This window comes from Eurosta solidaginis, chromosome 2 (genome assembly GCF_040869045.1).
Source record: "Eurosta solidaginis isolate ZX-2024a chromosome 2, ASM4086904v1, whole genome shotgun sequence".
Lineage (NCBI taxonomy): Eukaryota > Metazoa > Arthropoda > Insecta > Diptera > Tephritidae > Eurosta > Eurosta solidaginis.
The window spans coordinates 273875215-273889168 of NC_090320.1; the positions used below are offsets into that span (position 1 = coordinate 273875215).

At 35.6% G+C, this 13954-nt stretch overlaps 1 protein-coding gene across 1 annotated transcript in view; it reads left to right on the forward strand.

Moving 5' to 3' along the window:
• The window catches only part of LOC137242793 (bilin-binding protein-like), a 28999-nt gene extending 16260 nt beyond the window's left edge, over positions 1-12739 (forward strand). Inside the window, exons 4-6 of the mRNA XM_067770044.1 lie at positions 3344-3423; positions 3488-3574; positions 12389-12739. Of these exons, the coding sequence (XP_067626145.1) occupies positions 3344-3423; positions 3488-3574; positions 12389-12564 (343 nt within the window). The 3' untranslated portion in view covers positions 12565-12739. The remainder of the gene's footprint in view (positions 1-3343; positions 3424-3487; positions 3575-12388) is intronic.
• The last annotated feature ends 1215 nt before the right edge of the window (positions 12740-13954 follow it).

Consider the following 13954-nt stretch of genomic DNA (forward strand, 5'->3'; position numbering starts at 1 on the left):
AAAGCTTATTAAAATTTATGCAGATAGACCAAATTTAGGGCAGAACAACGTCTGACTGGTCTGCTAGTAATTATATAAGTCAAAACTTCAATATTTTGGTCAATCATTACAAATATCTCAGATATGGTAACCTACAATTCATGTCATGTAATTTTTGATTGGAAAATATTTTAATTTAAGAGCAGATCTCGAATAAATCTCTAAGTGGAGATATGCTATAAACCAAGAAAAAAAGCTATATCTAGCTTGAACAAGCAAATGTATCTAAGTTCGGGTGTAACCGAATATTATATACTCAACGTGAGCTTCAATTGCACATTTCATTTCAAATAAATTACTCTTCTACATAACACGTGGTACCGACCGTTAAAAAAAAAAACATGCCCCCCCCCCCCACTCTTACAATAAAACTTGATAAGTGAAATGTCATTGGTTTAAAACTATTTTTTGCTAAGTTATAGCTTATTATTTTAGTCTACGATCCTTTTAAACTTGTTTTATATCTAAGTTGCCGTGGTCTTTAACCGATCCCGTCCATTTTTAATAAAAATATTGTCTGCTATAAGGAAAATACGTGTGCACAATTTCATTACGATATGTTATTTTTTCTTCGAGTTATGGGCTCCGAAACATAGAAAATTGCTTAGTTATAAAAGAGGCGGTGCCACACCCATTTTCAAAAATTTTAGTGTTTTCCAATTTAATGTTATAATTCAATTTAAAAAGTAAAATTTTATTGATACAAAGCTCTTTTTGGCTAAGTATAGCTTATTATTTTCGTCTACGACCCTTTTAAAAATCTTTTGTATAAAAGTGGGCGTGGTCTTTAACCGATCTGGGCCATTTTTTTTAGAAATATTTCCTGCTAAAGGAAAATCTGTGTACCCAATTTTATTACGATCCGTTAAATTTCTTCGAGTTATGGCTCCCGAAACATGGAAAATGGCTTAGTCATAAAAGGGGCGGTGCCACTCCCACTTTCTTAAATTTGAAGTTTTTATATTTGCTGTTCTAAGTCCAGTTGGCAAATGAAATACCATTGATATAAACCTTTTTTTGCCAAGATATAGCTTATTTTATTTGTCCACGACCCTTTTAAATATCTTTTATATAAAAGTGGGCGTGGTCCTTAAACAATTTCGTTAATTTTTCTTCAAAGCATTCCTTATAGTAAAGGAAACCTCTCTGCCGAATTTTGTTACGATAGGTTTAACCATTTTTGATTTATGATTAATAATATTTGTAAAATTGATTTTACCACAAGTGGGCGGTGAGACGCCCATCTTAAAAAAGTGTTGCAAATTTTTTATCAAGAGTCTTAATATCAGTCCACACGTCAAATTTAAACATTCTAGGTATATTGTTTACTAAATAATCAGGTTTTTTGTGTTTTCCAAAATGTTATATATATAGAAAGTGGGCGTGGTTATGATCCGATTTCGCTTATTTTCAATACCAATACCTGGGTCCAGATAAGCTCGTATACCAAATTTGGTGAAGATACCTCAATATTGACTTAAGTTATCGTGTTAAAGGACATACGGACGGGCGGACGGACGGACATGTCTCAATCAATTTTTTTCTCGATACTGATAATTTTGATATATGGAAGTCTATATCTATCCCGATTCCTTTATACCTGTACAACCAACCGTTATCCAATCAAAGTTAATATACCCTGTGTACAAAGCACGATGAGTATATAAATATTGTGACGAATATTGCCATCACTAGTAATAAACTCCCAACACAAAAACATTGAAGCTAGCCACACTAGGAGATAATTACAGCAGTTCTAGCAAGCGAAACGTTTTGACTTTAGTAGAAATATGCGAATTAAGCAGCAGAGAGTATAAAAGAGCGCAAGCTGAGTAGTCAGGAAATCAGTTTGATTTAAGCACGCTATTTGTTGCGAAGTATCAGTGTGATTGTGAAGTACTCTCAAAGTAATCTATTAAAGTCCATTTTGCATTATTGAATATTGGAGTTATTTATTCAACAATTTAGCGATACGAACGTTAGTAGAAGGTGCAAAATAAGCGGAGTTTGCTTAATGTCGTTACAATATTATCAATCATAAATCAAAAATCGTTAAACATATAGTAACAAAATTCGGCAGTATTTCATTTCCCAAGTTAATTTTTAACTGTAAATAGGAAAAAATTCAAATTAAAAAAATGGGCGTGGCACCGCCCCTTTTATGACTAAGCAATTTTCTATGTTTCGGGAACCATAACTGGAAGAAAAATTAACGGATCGTAATAAAATTGGGTACACAAATTTCCTCTATAATATGAAATATTTCTAAAAAAAAAAATGCACGAGATCGGTCAAAAACCACGCCCACTTTTATGCAAAAGATTTTTAAAAGGGTTGTAGACGAAAATAAAAAGCTATACCTTAGCGAAAAAGAGCTTTGTATCAATAGAATTTTACTTTCTAATTGAATTATTACATTAAATTGGAAAACACTAAAATTTTTGAAAATGGGAGTGGGACCCCCTCTTTTTTGTCTAATCGAAGAAAAATTTTCATATCGTAACAAAATTGGGTACACATATTTTCCTTATAACCGGAAATATTTCTATAAAAATGGATAAGATTGGTTAAGGACCAGGCCCACTTTTATATAAATGACTTTAAAAAGGGTCGTAGGCAAAAATAATAAGTTAAATTTTAGCGAAAAATAGTTTTGTGTCAATCGTATTTTGTGCCATTATAACAAGAAATGGGAAAAAAATGAGCGTGGCACTGCCCCTTTCTTGCAATGCATTTCCCAACGCTTCTGGAGCCATAAATCGACGAAAAATTTGGTGAACATATATGCCTTTTAATAGGAAATATTTTCAGTAAAAATGGACTAATTCGGATAAATCGCCTTCTTTTTTATAAAAGATTTAGAAAAAGTGCGTAGATGCAGGTAATAAGCTATTTCTAGTAAAATTTGGAAAATTTCGTTAATAACCCTGCCTATAACAATTTTTAGTACAATGACACTTGTGTGTTTATGTTTATTGTTCGGTTATATCTTTATTTTATAACAAATAGTAGGGAAATCCCCATATCTGAAGGAAAACTGCATTATTACCCGCTCAAGGTCATCGGTGTTAGCCCCTGTATCCTTTTTGCTTCTTTTAAACGAAAATTAGATCAGAATAGAACCATATGTATATGTATTATTGCGCAGCCTTGTAACACTATTAAGCACACAAAACAAAGAACAACAGCTCTTCAAGTGTACAGCTGGGTATGTAATGTTCGGTTTCACCCGAACTTAGATTTCCTTACTTGTTCACTTTAAAAATATACATAGCAGTTTAAAACATTTTTTCACATTTATTAGCAATAGCATAAACGAAAGAATCGGAATACTTACTTTCCTTCAGGATGGACAATTTCAAATACAATATGATGGAATAGATCGTATGTTATTATAACCATATATTTCTGAGAAATGTAAACTATAAATTTTATTTATATTTTGCAGCTATCAATTTCAAAGTTCTAAGTGTGGTTTACAACAGATATCTTATCACCTATTCCTGCAAGAATTTACCAGAGGGACAATACGACGGTTAGTAATTTTTGTTTTGAGTAAGCATTTCAATTTGTGTCTGCGTCCGAACGCCGCCAGACCAGTAATGAAATCCACTATCTTTTTTAACCATATTTGCCATCGCTTTATTTGCGATTCGATAACTATTTTGTTTCGATATTTGTTTATCGACGATCAGCTGTGTTGTTAAATAAACGGCAAGTAAATTAGCTGCGTTAAAAATCACGAAAAAAATATTTCTGGCAATTTCAGTTAAAAAAGAAAATCCGAATTTTAATTTAATACTTTCAAACGCAAAAAGCAGCTTTATTTATAAATCAAATAGCATTTGAGTACTTGGCGTACGTCTTATCACAAGATGAAGAATTACTAAGTCCATCGCCCGTAGACAGACAATCTCTTAGAGAAGTAGATAATCCATCCCACTTGAATGCAACGGAGTTTCGAAAGCTGTATCGACTAACCCCAGACTTGGCTCATGCAATTATTTCTCAACTTGATGGTTAATTAAGGGGTACAAGAATAACTGCGATATCAGCAGAGAAAAAAAAGAAATTAATACCGCATTTACTTACCTTTTTAAACGGTTTTATTTAGCTTGACTTGACAGGCAGGCCGCACGGCCGTTGTGAACGAATTTTGTTATTGAAATTTAAGTAACTTCCCGATAAGCTACAAATTTGAAACTTGGAATATAGTTCAGAACCCGATGACAATGCAATAATAAGAAAAATCGCTGCTAGGTGGCGCAAGGATCGAGATATTCGCAAAAATCGTGTTTGTGGTCCGATTTGGCTCATATTTCTAACACATAATATTGTGACGAATACTAGTGACACTAAGTGATACTCCCATCACTAATCTGATACTAAGTAAATAAAGCCACAACAATAATAAAGCAAGCTGCTACACTTGAATGTACGTAAACAAATTAATCATTATGTCTGCACACATAAGTGCGGGGCAACAGAGAGAGATACTCACAAGCGTATGTCATCATCAGCCGCTCACATACGTGTATATAGCTGGTAAACAAGCATCAGGTTCACGAAATGACTAGACCTTAGGAGAAATGGGTGAACGAGGAAATCGAAGAGTATAAAAGCGGCACAGGCGCGAGAGTCAGTTTGGTTCAAGCAGGCTACATTTGCGAATTATAAGTGTTATTGTGAAGTATTTTAATAAAGGCCATTTTGCGTTATTGAATAGTGGAGTTATTTATTCAACAGTTTAGTGATTCGAACATTACTAGAAGGTTGCAAACAAGGGGAATTGCGCTAAATTCGTTACAATTGGTGTCAGAAGAGGAATTGTTGAATAAATTCTAGAGATTTCGAATACAACTTGGACATGGCAAAGTTAAGTGAATTGCACATCCAGCAACTGAAGGAGGAGTTGGAGAGCCGTGGATTGAATACAACCGGCATTAAACTAGAACTTCAGGAACGACTACGACAGGCAATGGAATTAGAAGGAATTAACGTGGTAGAATATATCTTTCATCTTGATGGCGACGAGACAACAACAAAAACTTAATAGAAAAACGAAACATCGCAGACAGTTACGAGCACAGACTTGAACATGATTTTGGCTGCAATATCTGCTCAAACATCGACAGTGGCCTCTCAACTGGAATCGTAAGAGACACGTTTTACATCCAAGATGGAAGCACAGGAGGCACGTATTTCAGAAATGTCACCGCGAATGTCATCTCAACTGGAATCGCAGGAGACACGTATAACACCAAAGATTGAAGCACAAGAAACGCGTATTTCAGAAATGTCGACACAGATTACATCTAAGATGGAAACACAGTTAGAAGAACAGAAGACATATATGGCTGAGCAGTTGAAAGCACAAGAATTTCGCATATCTTCGCAACTGTCAGAACAGGAAGCAAGGATATCATCAAAACTGGAAGCGCAGGATGCAAAAATCGCTCAATTTCAGGCAGAAGTCGATTATTTGAAGGGTCGTATGGAGCAGCTGCAATCAAATCGTCCAGCTCTTTCAACAAGCAATCCAAAGGTAAAAACAACATCCTTTGACGGTTCTGTTCCTTTCCAGGTATTTAAGCTACAGTTTGAGAAGACCGCAGCAGTGAACAACTGGAATGCTGAAGATAAAGTTGCAGCTCTATTCGTAGCATTGAAGGGGCCAGCAGCCGAAATACTACAGACGATTCCCGAAGGAAAGCGGAACAACTATGAAGCATTGATGGCCGCTGTCAAGAGACGTTATAGAAGCGAGCATAGAAAACAGATATACTAAATTGAGTTGCAAAACCGTTACCAAAAGGCGAATGAGACTTTGCAGGAGTTTCGTCGGATGTTGAAAGACGAAAGAACGTGTATTACGGGAGTCCCTGTCGTGAAGACTTACCTCCGGTGTAAAACACAGATCAATGTCCGTTGATCTTCGGCCCAACAAGTTGGTACCAATGCGGTGAGCTGGGGTGTTCAAGTCAACCAGCCTAGGTTTGGCCGAGGAGGACTATCCATCCTCCTCTTCCATTTTCGGGTAATGGCACCCGGTTGCACGGCAACTCCACCGCGAGTTCCGTGCTTGCCTCAAGGTCGCTCTTTCATTGATTTTGATATCTCGATATCTGGTTAACAAGTTAACCAGATTGAGATATTGTGTTTTGTCGCAATTTAGGAATGTGACCAACCTTTTCTGTCCTGCAGTGTTACAACAATGTATAAATACATTGTTAACGACGGAGCTTGGTTTTGCTTAGATATTGCTTAAAGGGCCGCACTACGTTGACAAACAAAGTGAGCTTGGCATCCAATTATGCTCCGTCTTCAAACACCATCACAATTTAAATCAAGGGATGTGACCAACCTTTTCCGCACACAGACCTGTGAGTGCCGAGTGCCCGCCTCAACAATGCCCCTCGACATCGCTTGAGGCCACACTACGTTGACAAACATTGTGCGCCATATTGTCTACTATTGGCTTCCATTTTCGCTACTAATTTCGCTCCAATTTCCACTCAATTACACAACAATTATGCACCGGTTTGCCTCCAAATACACTCCTACCACAATTAAGGTATGTGGCCAACCTTTTCCGCTCACAGACTTGTAAGCAATGTAACATCTTTGCATTGCAGTCCGCCACACTGCAGTAATTCGACAACGTCAAATCTTGCCACATATAGGATGTGGCCATCCACACAGCGAACGCCTCCTATTCGCTTACGCAGTCTAAAGCAGCCTCAAACATCTCAAAAGACGAGATGAGCACCGGCCCACTCGTACAATTATCGATTGTTTTTTGGCTGACGATAGACATGCGTTCTTTCACCATCTTTCGTCAACTTTTTTTTCAGCATTTTGTCACAATTTAAGGGATGTGACAAACCTATCATCTGCCCCTCAGGGTCAGCTTCTCAATGAAACTGGGACCGCCGTGGCAAGCATGAGACCGAATTCCCTTGGGTTTGCACGCCCCAAGGGAAAACAAGTCTACTCAGAGCGTGTGTCATAAGTGAACTCTATTTGAAACCACAGCCACCGCGATGCTCCCACAAGGGGGCCATCCCAGGAGAGGAGGTGAGACCTGAGTACAAAGCATCGTTTGATGCAGTGCACCAGATCACACTGGCTTCTCCTGCTCCCGCGGTAGCAGTTTTTATAAAGACCTTGCCTAGGGTCCCACAGGGTGATACACCGCGTCCACCCTGCTACCTTTCGAGTAAAACACCTTACTCATGGATTGGGTACCCATGGTATTATGGTCGCCTTTTACGACCGGTATACCTACCGTGGGCATATTCTAACCCCTAACCCACAGGGGGAGTATGTTGAAGGATTGGCTCATCTCGCAAATGCAGACGCACCCGTGGAATACACCGAAATGGTTAAAATTCAGAGCTTTATAAATGGAATACGGGATGCCGAAACGAAACGAGCTACATATGCGAACCCAAAGCCAACATTTGCTGAAACGGTATCCCATGCACTGACTCAGGAAACAGCGTCACTTTTGAGTAAGCCCGCATACATAGCTCATCGCGTGGAAGTGGAAACGCCAGATTGAGTAGACACAATTTTGGTAGCACTGAAGGGATTACAACAAAAAAATGCCGGAGTTATGAAGTGTTTCAAGTGCGGTAACCCAAGTCACACTGCACGTCAATACAGCACCGGTCATGGTAGTTCCAACTTGGCTGGTCGTAAACGCAAAGCTGGAGGAGATAAGCAAGAGCGAGCCAAATGTAAAGATCGAGAACTTGCCCCAGCTATTGAATGTCGAGTGATACCTATCTCACAAACTGGAAGGAAATCGAGCAGTCTTACCGTCAAAGGAAATGTGGATGGCAAGGAGCGTGTACTGGCTGTAGATACGGGAGTAGACTTCTTGGTTGACCATGACATCAGCATCGACATTCAGAGAAGGATTATGCGTTATAAGAACTAGGATATACCACCTAACTTCAGTTTGGAGAAAGGGTTCAGTAGTAATCGAGTACTGGTGGAGAAAGCTCGACAAAGACCACGAAAGTCAAAGGCAAAGATTGATGGATCGAATGGGCCAAATAAAGCGAAATCAAAAGTACCTGCGAGAAAAACACTGGCATTGCCTAACCCTAATGGATGCACTAGAATGACTGAAAGAATTTTCCAGAAAGAATGCAAGGGTGGTTTCTTGCCAGAGCGCACTACTAACGTCAAGACAATACTGATGATACAAGTCAATCCGTCAAAATCAAGCTCTGCGAAGTAGTTGTTCATTGGCCAAAGAACAGAGTGTGAGGGAACGGCCCAGGGTAATGAGTAGTAAGATGAAACACTGGCACGACAAGAACTTTAATTCGGAAGGTTTCTTGGAGGGAGATTTGGTACTGTTATACAACCCTCACCGGCGGAAAGGTGTTCCATCCAAATATCGGTGCAGTTGGGAAGGCCCGTACAGAGTTGTGAAGAGGATCAGAGATGTCATCTACCGCATACAAACAATTGGGAAACCACGAAATAGAAGGGTGGTTCATTTGGAGAGGCTAGCAGCGGTTAGATCGAGAGATTTGTCTGATCGGGACGATCAGACTTAGGTGGAGGGCAGTGTGACGAATATCAGTGACACTAAGTGATACTCCTATCACTAATCTGATACTAAGTAAATAAAGCCACAACAACAATAAAGCAAGCTGCTAAACTTGTGTGTACGTAAATAAATTAATCATTATGTCTGCACACATACGCGCGGGGCAACAGAGAGAGATACTCACGAGCGAATGTCATCATCAGCCGCTCACATATACATACGCGTATGGATACAAATTGCGAATATACGTGTATTTAGCTGGTAAACAAGCATCAGGTTCACGAAATTACTGGACCTTAGGAGAAATGGGTGAACGAGGAAACCGAAGATTATAAAAGCGGCACAGGCTGAGGCGCGAGAGTCAGTTTGGTTTAAGCAAGCTACAGTTGCGAATTATAAGTGTTATTATGAAGTATTTTAATAAGGGCCATTTTGCATTATTGAATAGTGGAGTTATTTATTCAACAGATTAGTGATTCGAACGTTAGTAGAAGGTTGCAAATAAGGGGAATTGCACTAAATTCGTTACAATACATACAAGAATAGAAAGCGACTTATGAAAAAAATCGCCGCTAGGTGGCTCAAGGATCGAGATATTCACAAAAATCGTATTTGTGGCCCGATTTGGTCCATATTTGGAACACATAATACATACATGAATAGAAAGCGACCAATGATGCCCGATTTGGCTCATATTTGGAACAAATATTGCATACAGTCCGGTAGAATTGACATCAAAATATTTTTGAGTTGGAGGAGGGACAAGCATACGTGGCAGAGAGTCGAGTAAAGTCTTTGGAAGGATTATGTATTGAGGACTTAGGTTGTAACAAATTGTCAGGAAAGAGTCCTTGTAATAATGAGTCACTAAATTAACTAAATAAAATGAGAAATAATAGGCAATTAAATAAAGACTAAACACTTGAAAATAAAACAATTAAAAAAAATTTTTTAAGTTAAATGGTTTTATTGAAAACAATACTTACATCAAGTAATAATAATACGAAAAGCTAGAAAATAATTAGGTAGGTCCTAGGTACCAGTCATCACACTCGTTATAAATCTAGGGCGTTGATCAGACAAATAAATATAAGCGTTGGATGCGTCGTATTTCTATTGATAGTCATAAGTAAAACCAGCTGAACCTTAATCAGGTTATGCCACGCTTCACATTTTTAGAAATTTCACGCGCCCAACGCTTTTATTTAATTGTCTGATCTAATCCCTAGATTGATGAGGATTGTGATGACTTGTACCTAGGGCTTACCTAATTCTTTTCTAGCTCTTAGTATTATTATTACTTCATGTAAGTATTGTTTTCAATAAAACCGTTTAACTTAAAATTTTTTTTTAATTATTTTATTTTAAAATATGTAAAAACTTACACTATAATGACTTTTTAAAGCAGTTACTTAGTATACGGAAGTTATTTATTTTTGACTTTCCTTTTGTGCTTTTTGCATCGAGTCGTTAAAGCTAAGTTAGTGAATAGTAAAATCGATAAAGCAAGCGACAAAATCGTTAATTAAAATCTCGACAAATCGCATCGTTATAAATTAGTGAATTCCATTACAGGTCCCTACTATGCATGTTCGTCACTGAATGCGAGATCATTTGAGCGATATGAATATAAATAGAATCGGATAGTTGGAAAACACAAAAAACCTGATTATTTAGTAAATAATACACCCAGAATGTTGAAATTTGACGTGTGGACAGATATTGGGACTTTGATAAAAATTTGAAAACATTTTTTAAAATCACGGTGCCACCACCCATTTGAGATAAAATCAATTTTATAAATATTATTAATCAGAAATCGTTAAACCTATAGTAACAAAATTCGGCAGATAGGTTGCCTTTACTATAAGGAATGCTTTGAAGAAAAATTAACGAAATCGGTTAAGAATCACGCCCACTTTTTTATAAAAGATTTTTAAAAAGGTCGTGGACGAATAAAATAAGCCTATATCTTTTCAAAAAAGAGCTTTATATCAATGGTATTTTATTTCCCAAGTGGATTTATAGCAATAAATAGGAAAAACTTCAAATTTAAAAAAATGGGTGTGGCACCGCCCCTTTTAAGACTAAGCAATTTTCTATGTTTCGGGAGCCATAACTCGAAGAAAAATTAACATATCGTAATGAAATTTTGTACACATAATTTCCAAGTAAAAATAGACGGGCTCGGTTAAAGACCACGGCAACTTAGATATAAAACAAGTTTGACGAAAATAATAAGCTATAACTTTGCAAAAAATAGTTTGGAATCAATGGTATTTCACTTATCAAGTTTTATTTTAAGAGGAAATGGGGAGGCCTTTTTTTTTAACGGGCGGTTTTATGTAGAAAAGTAAATTGTCTGAAATAAAAGTGTACAATTGAAGCTCACGCTGAGTATATAATGTTCGGTTACACCCGAACTTAGACACCTTTCCTTGTTTTTGTTTAAATTTTATTTAAGAAACATTTATCACGAATTATTTCACCAAACTTTTTTACTAAATACTTTTATTTTTATAAGTTTTTTTTAAAATTATTTCTTTTGTTTTGCATAAATTTTTTTTCCAATATTCTTTGCAAATTTCAGTGAAATCAAGTTCTCTATTTTATTCAGTTTTCATAAATTTTATGAATTTTTTATATTTAGTTTTTTTTTTTTCTTGTAACTAATTACTTATTTTTAATTTTTATACTAATTTCATAAAATACTTTGCTTTTTTTATTAATTATTTCCAAAAATTTTCTTTGGTTATTTATTCTATTAGTCGTAAATGAAAAAGTTTTTGTTTCGAATTCTTTCTTATCAAATATCTGTAGTAGTTTTACTTAAATCAAGTTTTTATCAAAATCATTTCCATTTTTCTTTTTATTAACAAGTTTTATAAGTTTTAAAATTTTTTTTACTTCTTTACCAATTGCCTCATAAGTTATTTTTTACAGTAAAAACGTCTATATTAATAATTTATTTGCTAATTTTCTTACAATTTTTTTAATTTGATTTAAACATTTTTTTTTTTTTTGTTATTTTTTTATTTAATTTTTTAATTGCAAATTTTTTATACACGTTTTTTTTCTGCTATTTCTTTTAATAACTAAATTAAATTCATTTTTTTAACAATTTTTCTTTACAAAATATTTTTATTAATTTTTTCTTAAAAAATATGTCTGTTTATTTTAACATGTGTTTGAGAATTCTAATTGAAAACTGAAATTAACGTTAGCCTTGCTCTCAAAACTGCAACGTTAGATGAAGAAAGAATCTAAAACAACAGTTGGTAGGCAAATTTTTAATGTGGGATTTTCACCAACTCTCAAATTAAGATACGTCAAACATTAAGCGAAATAAAGTTGTTTTGTTGGGCTTCGCGTATTTGTATTTGTAATAGGTTTAACTAATTTTTATACAAAACATTTACACTTGCCGCTATCACTGGAAGATAAGAGATCACTGCGTCCGATGATGAAGAGATGATTAATGCAGTTGATTTGTTGATTTTTATACACGGTGGAAAAAAACAATAACACTGAACATCGTAATAATTACGTTAACAAACCAAATTCCAAAAGGGATTTGGGTAAATCATTCCCACACTTATCTTCAACATAGTCCCTGAACCAAAAGTCTACGTAATGGCTTAGAGTTCTACAACCCATTTGCACCTTTAGTAAAATTAGACAACTGCAGGAAAAGTAGACGAACGTAGTCACTATTTTACATATCATTCAAAAATCACATATAAACATATTTATAACATTATTTGATCTTCCAAAATTTAGAAGACGTTTGGATTCATACACGAGCTAATAATCCATCCCAGGAAGTTATAACCGCTTACATGGACGCTTTAGATCTCAAAGGGATTTCCAAACCGGATCTCAAATATAACTGTCACCAGGACTGCGCAGGTTATGTATCGCCCACACTGCATAGTAAGAGACAGAGGAAGTGTTAAGTGTTAAATATTTGTATATTATCACTAGTAATTGGCAGACATTTTAATATAATACGGAAAAGTCTCACTCTTGTAACTGAATCTGATGAATAATGAATATAGAATTGTTTTATTACAAGTTAATATTTTTGCAATAGGGCCATAACCTGCATTGTGAAATTTTTTAAAAATGTAATTTGTTCGGTAATTCTATTGATACTTTACGATGTGGCTGGTCTAAAGTTGGCGCTTACGAAATTTTATCATGCTTCAATTGCTAATTTAAAGCTACACGCAGCTGATAATATTGAAAAACATATATCTCAAATGAAGCTACTTTTTTCCCGTCTTCAATATTTAGGAGAAAACATTGTGGTTACTTGGATAATTTCAATGCTTTTGAGCAGTTTACCGAGCACATATGATACATTGATCACGTCCCTAGAAGCGGGAGATGAAAAGGATCTCACAATGGCTTTTGTTGAGAATAAGTTATTAGAAGAATCTGAGAAACAAAGGCTCGAGGTTAATTAAAATAAAATAAAAACACAAGTTTTCTTGAAAAAATCCGATATATTTCGGTTACTCAGCGGTAACCGTCTTCAGGGATATGAACTGCAAAATTTATATAAACAAATTGCATTTTAAGATAGAGATGTTGCAGGGACGAAAAATAGTGTGAAAAAAGCTTCAAAAAATTCTAGTAGGTCATATTCACCACTTACCACAGCAGAATTTTTTAAACTACCACTGTCTGTATTTATTATTTAACAATTATTTGTACACTTTTTATTCAGCTAATCTGTTCACAATTTAATTTTTAGTCTCTAAAACTCCAATCAGTGTATTTTGTGTGCTTAAATAATGTTAAAAATTGTGTTAAAGTTTGTGGTGTGGTGGAAGTGACTTACAGAATTTTGTGAAGTTCCGCTGCTTTCCAATGAAGTCCGCATGCAACATCTTTATTTTTCAATCAATTTTTGGTTATAGTGTAGTCGTATATTTGGCGGAGTATTTATAATATGCAACACTTCCAGTGAGAAACAGTAATTTGTTTCTTGCTGTAAGATGGATGCTTTAACGAAGTTAGGAGAGTGTCCGCTCGATGCACAGTGTGTCATAAGAGCAGTTTTATGTGTAAATAAGTTTAAGCATAGTTTGGCGTTTTATTTTTGCTGTGCCAATCGCGTTTTTATATTTTTCATGAAAATGAAACGGTATATTAACCTTGTCACGAATCTCAAAATTTTAAGTCGTTGAAGAAAAATAAATAGACCCAGAGTTAATTTAGCCATGTCCGTCTGCCCGACTGTCTGTTTGGATGCAAACTCGCGCCTCACTTTTTGAGATATTTTGATAAAATTTGGTTAGCGCGTATATAAGAGGATTGTTGTCATATCTTTATTTATTT